This window comes from Dermacentor andersoni, chromosome 8, assembly GCF_023375885.2.
Source record: "Dermacentor andersoni chromosome 8, qqDerAnde1_hic_scaffold, whole genome shotgun sequence".
Lineage (NCBI taxonomy): Eukaryota > Metazoa > Arthropoda > Arachnida > Ixodida > Ixodidae > Dermacentor > Dermacentor andersoni.
In genome coordinates, this window is record NC_092821.1 from 23331304 (window position 1) to 23345579 (window position 14276).

The following is a 14276-nucleotide window of genomic DNA, read 5'->3' on the forward strand; positions in this document are numbered from 1 at the left end:
TACTGTTATGCAAGCAATGCTCTTTACCGTTATGCACTTCAACCTTCTGGAAAAGCCATTTCGGTTGCAATGTGCTGCACCTGAAAACATTACAGGTATGTGGATATGCATACTTGCATGTGCTAGTATTGGGCATATTTAATGTAAAGGATCCTTTCTTCATAAGCACTTTGCAGTAATGAACCTTACGTCCCGGCTAGTTTCGGTATTCTGCACTGAAAACAACAATGTATGACAATGAGCCTGAAGCTGTCTCCCAGCATAACAACCCAACTCTCTAACCACTTGGCCACTGTCGTGCACGTACTTATCGCTCGCCAATTCATAGCTGGGTGTATGGGTAGTGGCACGTGTATTGTGTACGGGATAGTGGCACGTGTATTACGGTGCATAATATCTGTCGGAGCATGTGCGCATATACAAGTTGCTTATCAAAGTGAGAGCATGTTTGTCTCTCCCATTCTTCCTTTGTAGCAGGTGCTTTGTTAAAATGCACCTTTGGGATTCGCTCAAATTTTTAAGTCCCCTCACTGTAGCAGCTAGTACAACATGGGCACTGTACACTGTACTACATTTATGCTATAATGTTTCTTCACTGGAGCAGAAAAATGAATCGTGTAGATCCAACGTACACGTTAAAATCAACGTAAAGCGTTTGATCGCAATCAATGAAACATGCATATCTAATGAATAGTTGCAATGGAAATGATGGAAAGCGCATTGACCTTGGTGAGCTAGAAGTAGCAGATATCACAAGCATGTTATGTAGGGAAGCCACCTCATCGCCTGTGGCTGTTGTCTGTGCAGTGAGGATGAAGGTGATATGTGCTTGTTCAGTGGAGAACGTTGACAACAGATGTGTGTACAGAGACCTGTGACACTAATCTAAGGATTGTAAGGATATAAGGATTGTATACTCCGTGTCGCAGCGACACATACCCATTCTAGAAGATGGGCCAAGAATAGGCAGATGCCCATTTGCGCATACCGCATAAGCCAGGTGTTCCACTCGGCAAAACATCAGCCACCACAAAGTGGCAGGAAAGAGGCAAAGAAACCATGCCTTTGCCTTCGTACTCTCCTCACAAAGCTTCTCATACATGTTATCACTCGCCATACACCAACACATTGGTCAACACTGCAATGTCTGACAGAACGCAAACCAATGCTACATAGCTATTTACCTGCAAAATGCTTCCTGTGAAATAAATCTCAACAGTGTTTGGGATCAACATATATTTTTTTTAATTTCTCAGGCATGTGGTGCTGGAGGCCAGTGCATTAGACAGGAATCCTGCTACATGACAACAATGTTCAGAACGTAGTACGATGTACTCTCCGTGGTTGCAAGTTGTAGATTAGTATTAGTAGATTAGTTGGACATTATGTTAGTAGTTAAAATATTCTGTCTACCTTCACCAAGAATCCCAGCTGTACACTGAAGTAAAGCATGTTTTTGGGCTATTCAGTTCATACATTCAGCAATATTTTAAACTGCGCAACGAAGGCAGCACGTGACGAGAAACACAGACGAACACAAAGTGCAGAATTTCGACTGGTTTCGTTTGATGATGACAGATAACTTATAAGGTTATTCAAAGCAGTAAAACAAGGAACAGTCGCAAAGAAATCGTGCACGAGGCAGCGGCAACAGTATCAAGGCCACGTGTGCATTAAGTGCACAGTAGAGTCCAAATGTGCCCATCTAAGAATTCTAGTTCTTTCTTTGATAGGGATAATGGTGAGCTAACGCAGCTGTCACCGCTTTTAGCAATGTGGAATGCCTTGATGGCTTCTCTTCCTGTTTTTGATCTTGCCCTCAAAAGAAAGCTAGTCTGTTTCAAATAAGGCAAGCAGCTTTTGCTGTAGCAGCTCTTGCACTGCAAAAGGAGGTTCTCAAGGAAAGAAATAAAATTCTTAGAAGGGCCCATTATGACTCTCCTGCACTCTCAATGCAAACATGGCCTTGCTATTTGTTGTCGCTGCCTCGTACACGAATTCTTTAAGATTGCTTCTTGTTTTGCAATTTTGAACTACCTTATCAATTCCCTGCCTTCACGAAATAAAACCAGTTGAAAGTCTCCATTTTTTGTCTGCGTCTGTTTCAATTCACGTCCTGTCTTCTTCGTGCAGTTTACAATTTTGCATAACTAGCTGTATAGCTTGTGCATACGATGAGTAATTAATATTATGATGACTGCAGCACAACAGTGTTCTAGTGGCATAGTGCTGACCCTTGTATGGAGGAGGAACTAAGTTAAAAACCTTGACGTGGCATATATTGCGCAATCTACCCTTATTCCTCGGTTTCCTGCAGCTGTAGAGCACTTCACCACTAAAGAAGTAAGACATGCTGTATATTGGAGAGTGCCAGGAATGGCAAGATTGAGAGAGGCTGCCAGTGGTAGTTCACTGTGCCAGGTGATACCTCAAATGCGTCCACATATTTCTATATTTCAGTATATAAAGCTTTGTAGAATGAGGAACTTTTGAAAAGTCAAGTTGTTACGCACAAAAGAAAACTACCACTAATTAGAGACCAATTTCTTTTGTTTTGTAAGCCAAACAGATTGCACGTATTTGACGTTGCTTACTAACTCTTACTTTAGCTCTCCTATACAACAAGCACATGCATTCACATGTGTTTACAAACAAAACTATTGTGTGGAGCCATGTCTGTGGTAATACAACGCAAGATAAATGCCATGTTGCATGACTCTTTGGTATTATTGATAAGTTCTTAATGATGAGATTATTGATAAGTTCTTAATGATAAGATCTTAATGTTGGCCTGTTCTTTACCTGGTTCCTGGCAAGTTCATAGAAATTCAGGTCAACAGGTACCTTTTCTCAGTCATGTGAAGATACTCGAATTTTTTCTGTGATGTTTTGTTTAAAACCATAGCAGCTAGGCATGATACGAGCATGTGAATTGAGAGTAAGTGTACATGCTACAGAACAGTTCCTGCCCTCTTTTTGTAACTGTATTCCTTGTTAAAAAGGTAGCAGTGAACAGATCCAAAGCTTCCTGCTCACAGGTAAGTAGATGGGCAGTAGCTGTATCAGCGATTGCGAAAGACAATGTAAGCTACTGTTTTTGCAAGCATTGTGCAAATGCGGTTCACTTTTAAGCATACAGCTTTTTATGTCTAAAAAACACATATAAACGTCGAGCGTTCCCAATTTTAGCACACTTATCATCTAGCTCAGTCTTAGCGTACAGTGCTAACATACAGGTGAGATTACAGAAAACAATAATTTGCAGTAAGCACTGGTTGGATGGTGAAAAACATGTGAATCGTATTTTATTTTTGGCAACAACTTCTTTGGGCATAGGACGCTAAGCAAATAGTGATTTAGCAACACTTTAAAGAGTGAATAAGATGGAAGTTTGCCTCTGCAACAGAATATCTGTGGAGTTTCTGTGAACAACTTTTTATATGCTTTCTCACTACCTGAGCAAGACTACAAGTAGTGTTGCACCATAGGTATCTTTGCTGGAGCTTCATCATGTGATTCCTACAGTCCACTTCCGTTAATTCTACCCTCATAGACCGAAGGGTTGAATTAAGATGCGAAAACCTGCCGAAACACCATTGATTCTTTAGCATTATATGCTTGAGTAGCACACGTCCGAAATGAACGCTCTCCAACTTTCTATTTGTACAAAGTACAAAACTATAGTAGGAATGACCAAAAACTGCGAGCCTATGTAGAAACCTGACGTATACCTGATTGTTTAGAATGGCAGCTGATCTTCCAAAATCAGCTTCGCCGTATTACAGCCATGATATTGTCATATGCAGTAAAGCATATGAATGCCGCAACCACGGTTTTAGTTTCGCAATCGATTCCACAGATAGGCAATTTTCGGCTCAATTTCCTTCGAAAGCAAGAAGTGCCCTTGAGAATAGGATACATACCACAACCGGACATTGTCAGCTACCGGTATTGCTTGAAGATCTTCCTCAGGTGGGTTAAAAATAAGCGTTTCAGACAGGGCATGGCATTTGTCTAACGCATTCGCTGACCCGTAAGCTCTGCTGAGACACTTGCTGTCACTAAAAGTGGTCGTTATTTGTGTTTGGTCAAGTTCGTGTTATCCGGCAATGCCAATTTATGATCGAAATAATGAATGTTTAGGCCCATAGAAATGCTCGGGCGGCAGCCAGAGCCTTCGGCCAGGATCGAATTAACTGAAAAATTAAAAGAACCAAGGTCGGGTTAATGGAAGTTTATTGTACACCCTTTTCTGTTCAACAGAGAGTTGCCGTTTTAATCTGTAGTTTTCTTGTATAAGTGTGGCAATAGTGCTAAATTTAGCATTTGTTCAAGTCATCCATAGTTCAAATTAAAACGATAAGTTAGAAAGTACGGGCACACATTGAGACTTCAAAAATTTGCCCATATAAAGGCAGGACATGTTAACAGCTCTCTAATTAACGTAAGTTGGCTGTATTATCCGCATGGCATGTGGTTGCTTTTTTGGAATGTGGTCGCTCTGTAAAACAAAGCTGTATTTGTTTCAAATAAATTGCTGAACTATTGCTTGTGTGTTTTCCTGTGCTCGCTCTTCTGACTGCGCTTTTGAAAGTGCATTGTGCGACTACAGACTGAAATGCACAAGGCTTCACTTTATCATGCGAGGTAGCATTTTGGCTTGACAAAGGAGCCTTAACCCTTTCCACGCACACACACTTTGTGTGTATAAACAAATGAAATGAAAGAGGCTGACCTCTTCTCATGGATTTTAAAACCTGGTAGTGTTAAAAAACAGTGAAATTGCACAAATACAATTTACTGTAAATATTGCTGCTAAAACCTCATGCGTGTGCATAGTATGTGCATGCTGTGCCGGCTATGCCTTGGTAGAGCCCTGAAACAGCTTTCACCGCATTGCTTGCTACAGCGTTGTTGTGTTCTGCTGACCTGAGGGCAAAAGTACAAATCTCTAGAAGTCCACTAGCACAATTGACAGCTATTTCCGCAAGTTTGATGCACTCCTGGCGAGGGACTTATCGTCCTGTAGGCAAAATAGATAGCCACCTCGAACGCCATTTGGCGAAGAGCGCCACGTACCTGGAAAGCCCCATTACAGTGCTTGACCGGCAGGTTTTGCCAGCGAGAGTGGAGAAGGGCACAATAATTGCACTTTGAATGGTGCCGCACAGTACCTTAAAATGGTGCTGCTACTGGCTCTCATTTACAATGACATGCTGCTTGTGCACATCTACGTCGAACAACCCCATTTTACTAAAGTTCTGAATTATTCTACCAACATGGTAGAATAATGCCCTGTCCAACCAACGTAACCGGACGTTGCCAGGGCAAACAAAGCACGTCTGAAAAGTAAAAAAAAGCTGGTATACTGTAATGATGACCTGCAGTCATCGGAAATGTGTAAAATGGCAAGAATTGGTCAAGCTCATTTAAGCACTGCAGAGTTTAAGCAGTCCCGGCACAACTTTTCCTTATGCTTGTGTAGCTGTCAATCAGTTTATTACACTGTGAAAGTTGAAGCCCCTTCTATGCGCAACAAATACATCCTTAACACAAACATTTAAACATGTGCCAAAGCAGTGGGGTTCCATGATCTGGTGACATCATTGTGTGGTAGGTCACAAGCAAATGATGCATGCCGCAGTTAATGAGTAAGCCATGCCATTGATAGGTCATTGAAACCCGAGCATGTTAGCACCTCTCTGCACCACAACATTGGTATTTCCTTTTTGTCTTGATGCATATTTGACGTGTGGTGAGAGGCGCCACTAGGAATCTGAGGGTGATGCTCTATCTTCCCTGAGAAGTGGCAGTAGAAAAGCTTCTAGTGTCGACTCATTTTGTGCTAAATGTAGAGAAATGTCCGAGAAGCATTGTGCTGCTGGGGTCATGGGTTCGACCTTACAGGAAGGTACAAGATTTGTGTTGTGCACTCTTCCTGTAGAGACAATATAAGGACATCATAATAGTTGAGCTGAAAACTTAATTTAAGACCCTTGTCAAATTGGCATGCCCAGTATTGCTAGATTATGTAGGCCAACAACCCTGATATGCACGCCCAAACCTCATCAGCATAGCATAACTTATTTCAAATAACTTTTGTGTTATGAGATCGTTTGGTTCCATTGGAATGCAGCATAGTCAATCTTCAGTGAAATAGTCATCTTTTCTGACATGGAATTGAGTTGGTCAAAGCAGATGCTGTCGAAGTGCAGTTGTGATCTGAAGGCACACAACAGCTATAGCGCATGAAAACCAACACTTTAATTATTTTTTACATACCGCAGACCTTTATGACCAGCATTAGCTCAAGCCTTGCTAAATGTCTGCGGTATGAGGACCACGGAGCCCTCGGAGGCGACATTGAGGGTCGCAGCTGCGCTCGCTCGAGTCTCGCTGCTCTGTACCAGGTGATTATGCGAGGGTTTCAAAGGGCCTAGTCCGACGTAATGTGAGCAGGCGTACACGTTACGTCACACAGTTCGACCGATACTCGAAACCCCTGTCCAACCAACGTAACCGGACGTTGCCAAAGCGCATCCCGACGCACCCGCTCTTGAGCGACACTTGCCCACGCGCCGATAACGCGGCAATATAAACGCACCTCAATAGATGCTTCGGCTGCGCTTGGTCGCTCATTTTCGCCTTGAAGTACGCGCCGTTGTCAGCGCGTCAACTTTTCGCCTCAGGCGTCACGCTGAGTCTGAGCCCCCTGCCGATACAGCTCACTGGTAAGAAGCACTGAAGAACCATGTCTAACCATGCTTATTTAACTAAGTTCAAGCCGCATTGAACCGCAGCCACTTTTTTATGCAGCGTTTGACCTAATTTCGATTACGGTCACAGTACTCACTGTGCGACAGCTCCAACGGGCACAGCGCCCACGCATCAATGACAGGTAAATTGTGCGCACACGTACGTCACGTGCGCACGCACGTTATCGGAAGTGCAGCGCACATCCATTCTCCTAGGCCCTCCACCAAGTGCAAGTGCGCTATGGAGCTGAATAAATTTCTTCAACTTTCCGTAAAAAAATTCGTACTACGTGACACAGGCTGCGGACATGAAAGCTTTGAATTTTATTTAAAATACGCGAAAATAACAGCATCGTCACGTGACGATATTGCCTGAAGGAAGGAAGGAAATCAACTTTATTCAGGTCCTGCAGGCCACGAGAGCTTTGGGCTCTCATGGAGTGGGCGTCTCCCACGACGGAACCGGGAGGTTGAGTTTCCTGGCGGCGTCGTGGACCTGCTGGACGGCCCAGAGTTATGGAGCGAGTTCTTCGCTCCGGATTGCTTCATCAAACTTGCGCTTGTCCTGTTCGTAGTTTACGTGAGCTTGCGAGCACGGCCAGAGTAAATGATAAACGTTAAAGGATGTATTGCAATTGGTGCAATAAGACTTGTCGTAGAGGTCAGGCATGTAATGGTGTAATCTGTTTTGAGTGGGGTATGTGTCTGTTTGTAGCATTCTGAGTGTAACCGCTTGAGCTCGAGTGAGCGTGCGGTGTGGCGTGCTATATTGTCTGCGTTGTAGGTAGTAGTGTTTAGTGATTTCATTGTATGCAGTGGGCGCGTCCTTATTCTCCGAGTGGTCGGGTGAAGCCGCGCGGTCTGTAAGCGCGCGCGCAGCCTCGTGTGCCGCCTCGTTAAGGTTGGGGACGTTGCCGAGCTTTGGTCCTAAGTGTGCCGGGAACCAGTATATGAAGTGTTTCTTAATCTCTTTCTTTGAAACAATTTTGAGAGCCTGTGCGCAGACCGTGCCCTTTTGGAAAGCTCTGATAGCGACTATGGAGTCGCTGTAGATATGGGAAAGATTGTCGTCGGTGAGCGCAACAGCGATCGCAACCTGTTCGGCCTGTTCAGGCTTCCTTGCAATTGCCGTGGCTGCATATCTTGTGGATCCGCGGCCGTCCACAACCGCCACTGCGAAAGCTTTGTTTCCCGTGTATGCCGCCGCGTCCACAAAAGCTGAGCGTTCACGGTTCGCCAAGGCTTGGTTAACAAGGAATTGTCCTCTCACTTGTCGTCTGCCCCTGTTGTTTTCGGGGTGTACGTTTCTGGGTATAGGGCGGACCGTGATCCTGGCGCGTATGTCCCGTGGGAGGTCCGCAAAGTCTTTTTCTATATGTCCTTGTGCAAAGCCTAGCTTCTCTAGGATCGTGCGCCCCGGAGGCGTCATCGAAAGCCTAGCAATCTGGGCGCGCTGCTGGGCTTCGGCAATTTCTTCCAGGGTGTTGTGCATGCCCAGGTGCCCCAGCTTCTCGTTGCTGGTGCTGGTTGGAATGCCGAGGGCTTGCTTGGTGACCTTTCTGATTTGGGCATTCAGTCTGTCTCTTTCGGATCGTGTCCAATTGAGCATTGCCGCAACGTATGTGAAGTGACAGGTGACGAACGCGTGTATGAGTTTGATGAGATTATGTTCCTTGAGGCCCCTGTGTCTATTGGCAATTCTTCTGATGAGCCCAATAGCGTTGTTGGTTTTGGTGATGAGCTTCTGAACCGTAGAGGCATTGATAGAGTATTCTGATGACGTCATCGCCTGACATGACGCGACGACGCCTTCGTCAGGTGATGTCATCTGATGACGTCATGTGATGACTTTTCGTGAAGCCCCAAGGTGCTGTGCCCTTCCCGCTTCTTTGCACCGTTTCCGGTATCGGCTCACATTTTTGTGCGAGCGAGAGCCGCGCACGCGTACACGAAAAATGCCGACCGACTGGAGGCTAGCAGCTCTTCTGTAAAGCAGCTCGGTGTCCCCACTTCACCCCTTGGGACGCCATATACATAAAGTACCGATAGGACATCCATGGGGCCTTACTGCAACCATAGCACGGGCTCAATCGTTTGGCGTGTGGCGTCTTTACTTGTATGCAATGTGAAAGAGCCTGAGCCCGCTTACGCTTCGTAAGGGGCATGTTTTGTGGAAAACAGCGTTCGAGCAACACCATGGTTATGTTAGAATGGTGAGCTAATGATGTTCTGCTACATGTGCACCAACTTCAAATATCTTAAGTATAGTGCAACAACAAGGTGTTATCTTCATCCAATCCACCCTTGAGCTTTTATTTTGCTTAGCATGAGATCGTCTCTGTAATACAAAAAAAAAATAATGGGCTGAGATGATGTTCATCGAATACCATGCTCTTTCTAAATAACAGAAGTTCACTCCTAAGCCCGTGTATCACAGATGAGTGTGACGACGGGGCGAGTGAAACGATTGATTTTGCACTAGATTTTACGCTCCAAAGATAGGGATTGTGTGAACCAGATTGATGCGCAGCTAGACAAATATAACAGTACCCATCGAAGCTGTTGAGTTACTGTGAAGGGCGGCAGCCCTTACGTACTTTGCTTGGAAATGACAGGTCCAGCCTTGCAATGATTTTACTTCGGGGCCACTGAAAAGCGGTGCATGCCCAGAAATACTTTAGTGGCCGCAGGATTTAGTAACACAATATCGCCACTGAAACTTGTTGGTTTGCTGTGCAGGGACAGCATGTACAAAGCCACGCTGCAAAGTGCTCAAGCGTTCCACCTTATCCGAACGACGGTCGAGTTCACAGCGGTTAGTACCTCTTCTCATCATGCCAATTACGGAATCCGAGGGAAGTTTTATATTGACAACCGTGATACAGGTATACATGGTGACCATATTCGTACATAGGAAAGAGCGAGAAACGTTTCAAAAAAAGCTTTACATAGCTTGCCCAACAGTTGCTCAAGGTAAGATGGGTGTTTCATATACGAATTACACTTATGCGGGTTTGTTTTTGATTAAAATGGGATTTGGACATAATAGTTCCTGCACACTTAGATGTCCAAATTTAGGAAAATGTGAGAATTTCTCGGAATTAACGCTGAAATAATATTGAATTCTCCAAACACCGCGAGTTAACATTTTCTTTAATTTTGGTTGATGGTGTATTTAGAAGGTCCGAATTAACACTGCAAGCGGGGCGAGTTGGTGATTGAACATTTTCCTTTGGGTGGGCAGCGCAATCCGGACGAAGGATATAATATATAGAACTATATTATATAGAAACGGACTATAATATATAGAAAATGTAAACCCTTGTAAACCTCACTTTACAAGTGTTTACATTTTCTGTATATTATAGACTGTTGCTTGAAATAATAAACCAGTTGTTAGTCTGCGCTCATATTGTGTACTTCGTCTCCTCCTTCGTCCGGGTTGCGCTGCCCACCCATAGGAACAAGTTTATAAGGGCCACCTATAGCTACTGCTCACTGGAGTGGAGAAAATGTTTTTTTGAGCGTTGTAGGCTCGTGTCCTCAACGTTCATCTTCAGTGATGGTTTCAGCGGTAACAAGGACAGCAAGCATCACACAAGCATTTTTTCCCTTTTGGAGTCCAGTTCTGTGTGCACAAAACCTTCGGTCTAAGAGACTCGGTTGACTGTTTTGCATAAGAGCCGGGGATGTCCTAAAATGTCTTCTGTGTACTGTCTATCGCATTCTGTCTTGCGCCTTGTCTTGATTTCTCCTTGCCCGTCCTCGCTCGCTCTTTGCAAGCCATGAAAGAACCAACTGGCCAAGTTTTCAATCTGTTTTTCCCTGCTACGGCAACCCATATGGATGTGTTTTTCAACAATATAGATTCTTTTCACTACGATGGCCATGGGCGCCGCCATATTAGAACCCGTGGTGAGCATCGGTAATTAGCCTCAGCTGTGTCCACGTTTAGTTAGAATCGATGTGCATGACGCTGATGCGGCTGAGCCAACCTGTTTCGGCGGATATCGTTGACGGTGCCCGGGTGGATGACGGGAAGCTTTCGCCACCAATATAGAGAATATGGAGGCGCTTTCGGAGCTCCTTACACCTTCTAAGAACAGCGCCAGAAGCTTAAACGGTGCCCACACTAAAATCAGGGCTAGAAATCCGTTACTTCTGTACGAACATTCCGCATGATGAATTAAAACCTAAATAATTAGTTTTGTTCGCATTCTTTGTTTGGCAAGCACCTCGAACCAGATGCTTATCATGTTTCTGAATCCAGGTTCCTATCAGATTATATTATGCGTAGTGGCTTGCGGGTTTACTTTTTTGCAATAGAGTTGTTCTTGCTGCGCGCAAGGCTTGCAACGCAGGTGTTCCACACTTCATATTAGTCTGTAGCAAACACAGATTACGCTAGTTACTCGACTATTTTGTGGGCTGTCATGAATTATCAGCTTCGATATTCATCCGCGGACGGTGTACGCGCCGTTACCCATGTCTCGGCGCACTTATTTCAAAAGGACGCTTATTCCATTGCTTTTTATACGGTGGCGATAGTGGGGGCCTAACTTCGCACGTGAGTTGGGACGGTTGGGTGGAAGTAGCAGGCGAGAAACTCGCTGTGCGAGGAGGCACCGCTACTCCCTTTGTTATTGTGTATGACAAGCGGTACTCATTGTTTCCGACGTTCTGAGGTTCAAGTCCTTTCTTCGGTGGCTAGTGATGGAATGCTGGTGATAATGAAAATTTTTTACCCTCAAGGAAGGCCCACGTAACGAAGGGCCGATAACACACTCAGCCCAGTCCTCATGGCCACACAAATATATTCCATTCTTAAAAAGGGAATTCCCTAACTTCTCAGCCCACCACTGCACATGTTATCACTTCTTTCCACATCTTGCAGCATGAATGGAGCAGAGCGCGTTAGCAAACTTGCAATCGCATTCCCAACAGTAGAGCGCACACCAGCAAGGCAGGAACGACAATGGTTTCGTATTAGCGCGCGCTTTGGCTGAGACAAGTTGCGACGACGATGATGATGATGATGATGATGATGATGATGAACAGCGGCTGGGCCCTGTGCATCGGGTTGGAAAATCGAATATGCCCTAGCGAAATTAAACATGCAGAAAAAAGAAGAAAAAACAATCCACGTGTGCACTACACTGCTAGTCCGCCGTTAGTGTAAGCGTCCTCGCAGTTCCACCACGCAGTCGAACCGCTGCGTCGCGCCCCCAATGTCCAAGCCTCGCGTTGGCGATGCGAACCCCTAAAACCTGCGGCGCGCGCACTTTCACTGCGATCACGCGTTGGGTTGATACGTTCTCGCTTCAATCGCATTGCGCGATCCTCGCAAATTTTTTTCTCTTCTTCCTGCGTGAGCCCCATCTTTACCAACAAAAAGAAATTATCCAGACCCGGTCAGACGCTGCCACAGATGACGTCATCGCCAGGTTATGCCAGCTGTCTCAAAGCTGCATTATTTCTTGTTTACCATGCCTCTTCCCACGGTAAGAGTGCCTTTCAGGGTATTGCAGAACTTTAGCGTGCCCGTAAACGTATTGGTGTTGGCAGATTAGCGGTGATTTATTTATTGGCATCCCCGGGGTGGTGACCTGGCCTAGTTACTCAGGTACGTTATGCTACACTTGCTTTTATGCTAGCATATTTGTATAAATTTCCCGAGTCTTATTTTTTTTATCGCAACTTCTGTCTTGTACCGTATCAATTGGTTCCCGAGTATTTTTTTTTTTTTTAGGGCGCGTCGCTGAAAGCGCCATCTCGTTGCTTTAGAGCAAACTGCTCCGCAAGAATCCTCGATAAACATCTCACGTAGACAGCATCAATGACGAGAGGCTAAATTTTGGATAAGTTGCGTTTTTGTTTAATTGCGCCGGTTTGTACTGCTCGCGCACTCTTCGTTTACTCTTAATTACCGAACAAGCAGTAGCCGTGCTTTGCTAGGACAAAACAAGAAAAAAAAACGTAAATAACGTGGTTTGGCTAAATCTAAGTTAAAGAATAGGGGGGTTTCCGTCTGCCGGTATTTTGAATATGCCGTAATGGGCGTTTGTGCAAGCTTTCTACTGCAGTAAAGGATAGTTGTGTAGCTATTAGCAGAACTAGCACCCAGAGTATTCAATAAGGAAGGAACAGAAAGAAGACCTAATAATTGATGCACGGAACGTATTTCAAATCGCTGCTCGTTCTACTAGCGCATGGATGCAAGTCGTCGCTCCGCCAGTAAAGCGCTCTGATAACACGTTCACGGCAATGCATGAACAGCGATAGTCGGAATCTGCACTATCGTTTGCAAACACGTGTTGGAAAGGCCTATCCTTTGCGCCACCTCCATTACTACGATTCACGTAGACGGTGGAAGAAGCAGTCCAGAAATTGAAGTTGCTATACTACCGCATTTGTGACTTCCCTGTTCAAAGGCACTTATCAGAGCGACATGCTGACCTGGTAAAAAAAAAGAAAAATATTTGATTTCCTGTGTTCGAGCAGTTTATACGTAACTCCGTGCCAGATCACCTATACGGATAGGAAGCAACCTACATAGCTAGGTGCGTAAATATTGCTACACTTGTGTCCTGTTCTCCTAAGGGGGCTCATTGTATGGTATTTCTACAGGTGAAAGAGGCAGCGGCAGCTGCCCCAAACCTGGCCGGCATAGAGTTCCGGGGCATCGAAGACATGCTGGTTCCCGATGATGCACCGCTCCACGATTGGATAAGATATTGACGAGCCGGTACCTCGGGGACCCGGCGTTTGCACAGCTGGCGGTTCAGTGGGCGCTGGCGTGGCGATTCAAGCCAGTAAAAAAAAAAAAAAAATGGTGGCCGCCTACTTTGCGTGTGAGACTCGTATATTCAATATATAGTCGTGGCCCCTACACTCTATGAGCTAGCCTTGTTAACCCCTAATTCAAGAAACATCCGATTGATCACCTCGATGTGTATCTGATGTGAAGTTTAGGAACCGCCACGTGAGAACGACTTTGGCGAAATTCCTGGAAACCCGGAAATAGAAAGCGGAAGTACTGACTTGGCCAAGGACGCCAGTGGCAAATTTAACAGGTCATTCCTGCCTAGAAGAGCGGATGTGACGTCACGCTTTCCTGTCGCTTCTCTTCCCTCACCTGATTGTTCGCTCGCTCGCAGCAGCTGCGCATGCGCGTTCGTTACTTGACCTCGCGTCTGCACCGGAGAGGGCACCTAGTGTGCGCTTCGTGCGCTACTCGCTAGGGGGCTACGCCCATGTCAGGTGGCGCGCGGGGCGCTTCCTCCACTCTTACTTCCTTCTCGTCCGCGTATTGTGCTACTAAAAGACTCCTAAGTGAAGATTAGGCGCCTAACATTGGGTGGCATACGAATTTTTGACCAACCGCCCGCCGAATTTGATGGGATATATTGAATTATTTATTTAGGCTGCTAACGTTTTAAAGAATTTGAGATATATTCTGAAATTTCAAAGAACAATACTTGAAGCATGCAACTCTACCTCAGCAACAAAAAGCGGAGAAGC

General features: G+C 45.2%; 1 protein-coding gene across 1 annotated transcript in view; it reads left to right on the forward strand.

The window, feature by feature from the left end:
- The window catches only part of LOC129383634 (uncharacterized), a 274295-nt gene extending 260237 nt beyond the window's left edge, over window positions 1-14058 (forward strand). The window contains exons 21-22 of the mRNA XM_072289593.1: window positions 9495-9570; window positions 13383-14058. Coding sequence (XP_072145694.1) covers window positions 9495-9570; window positions 13383-13493 — 187 coding nt within the window. The 3' untranslated portion in view covers window positions 13494-14058. The remainder of the gene's footprint in view (window positions 1-9494; window positions 9571-13382) is intronic.
- Window positions 14059-14276: the final 218 nt, after the last annotated feature.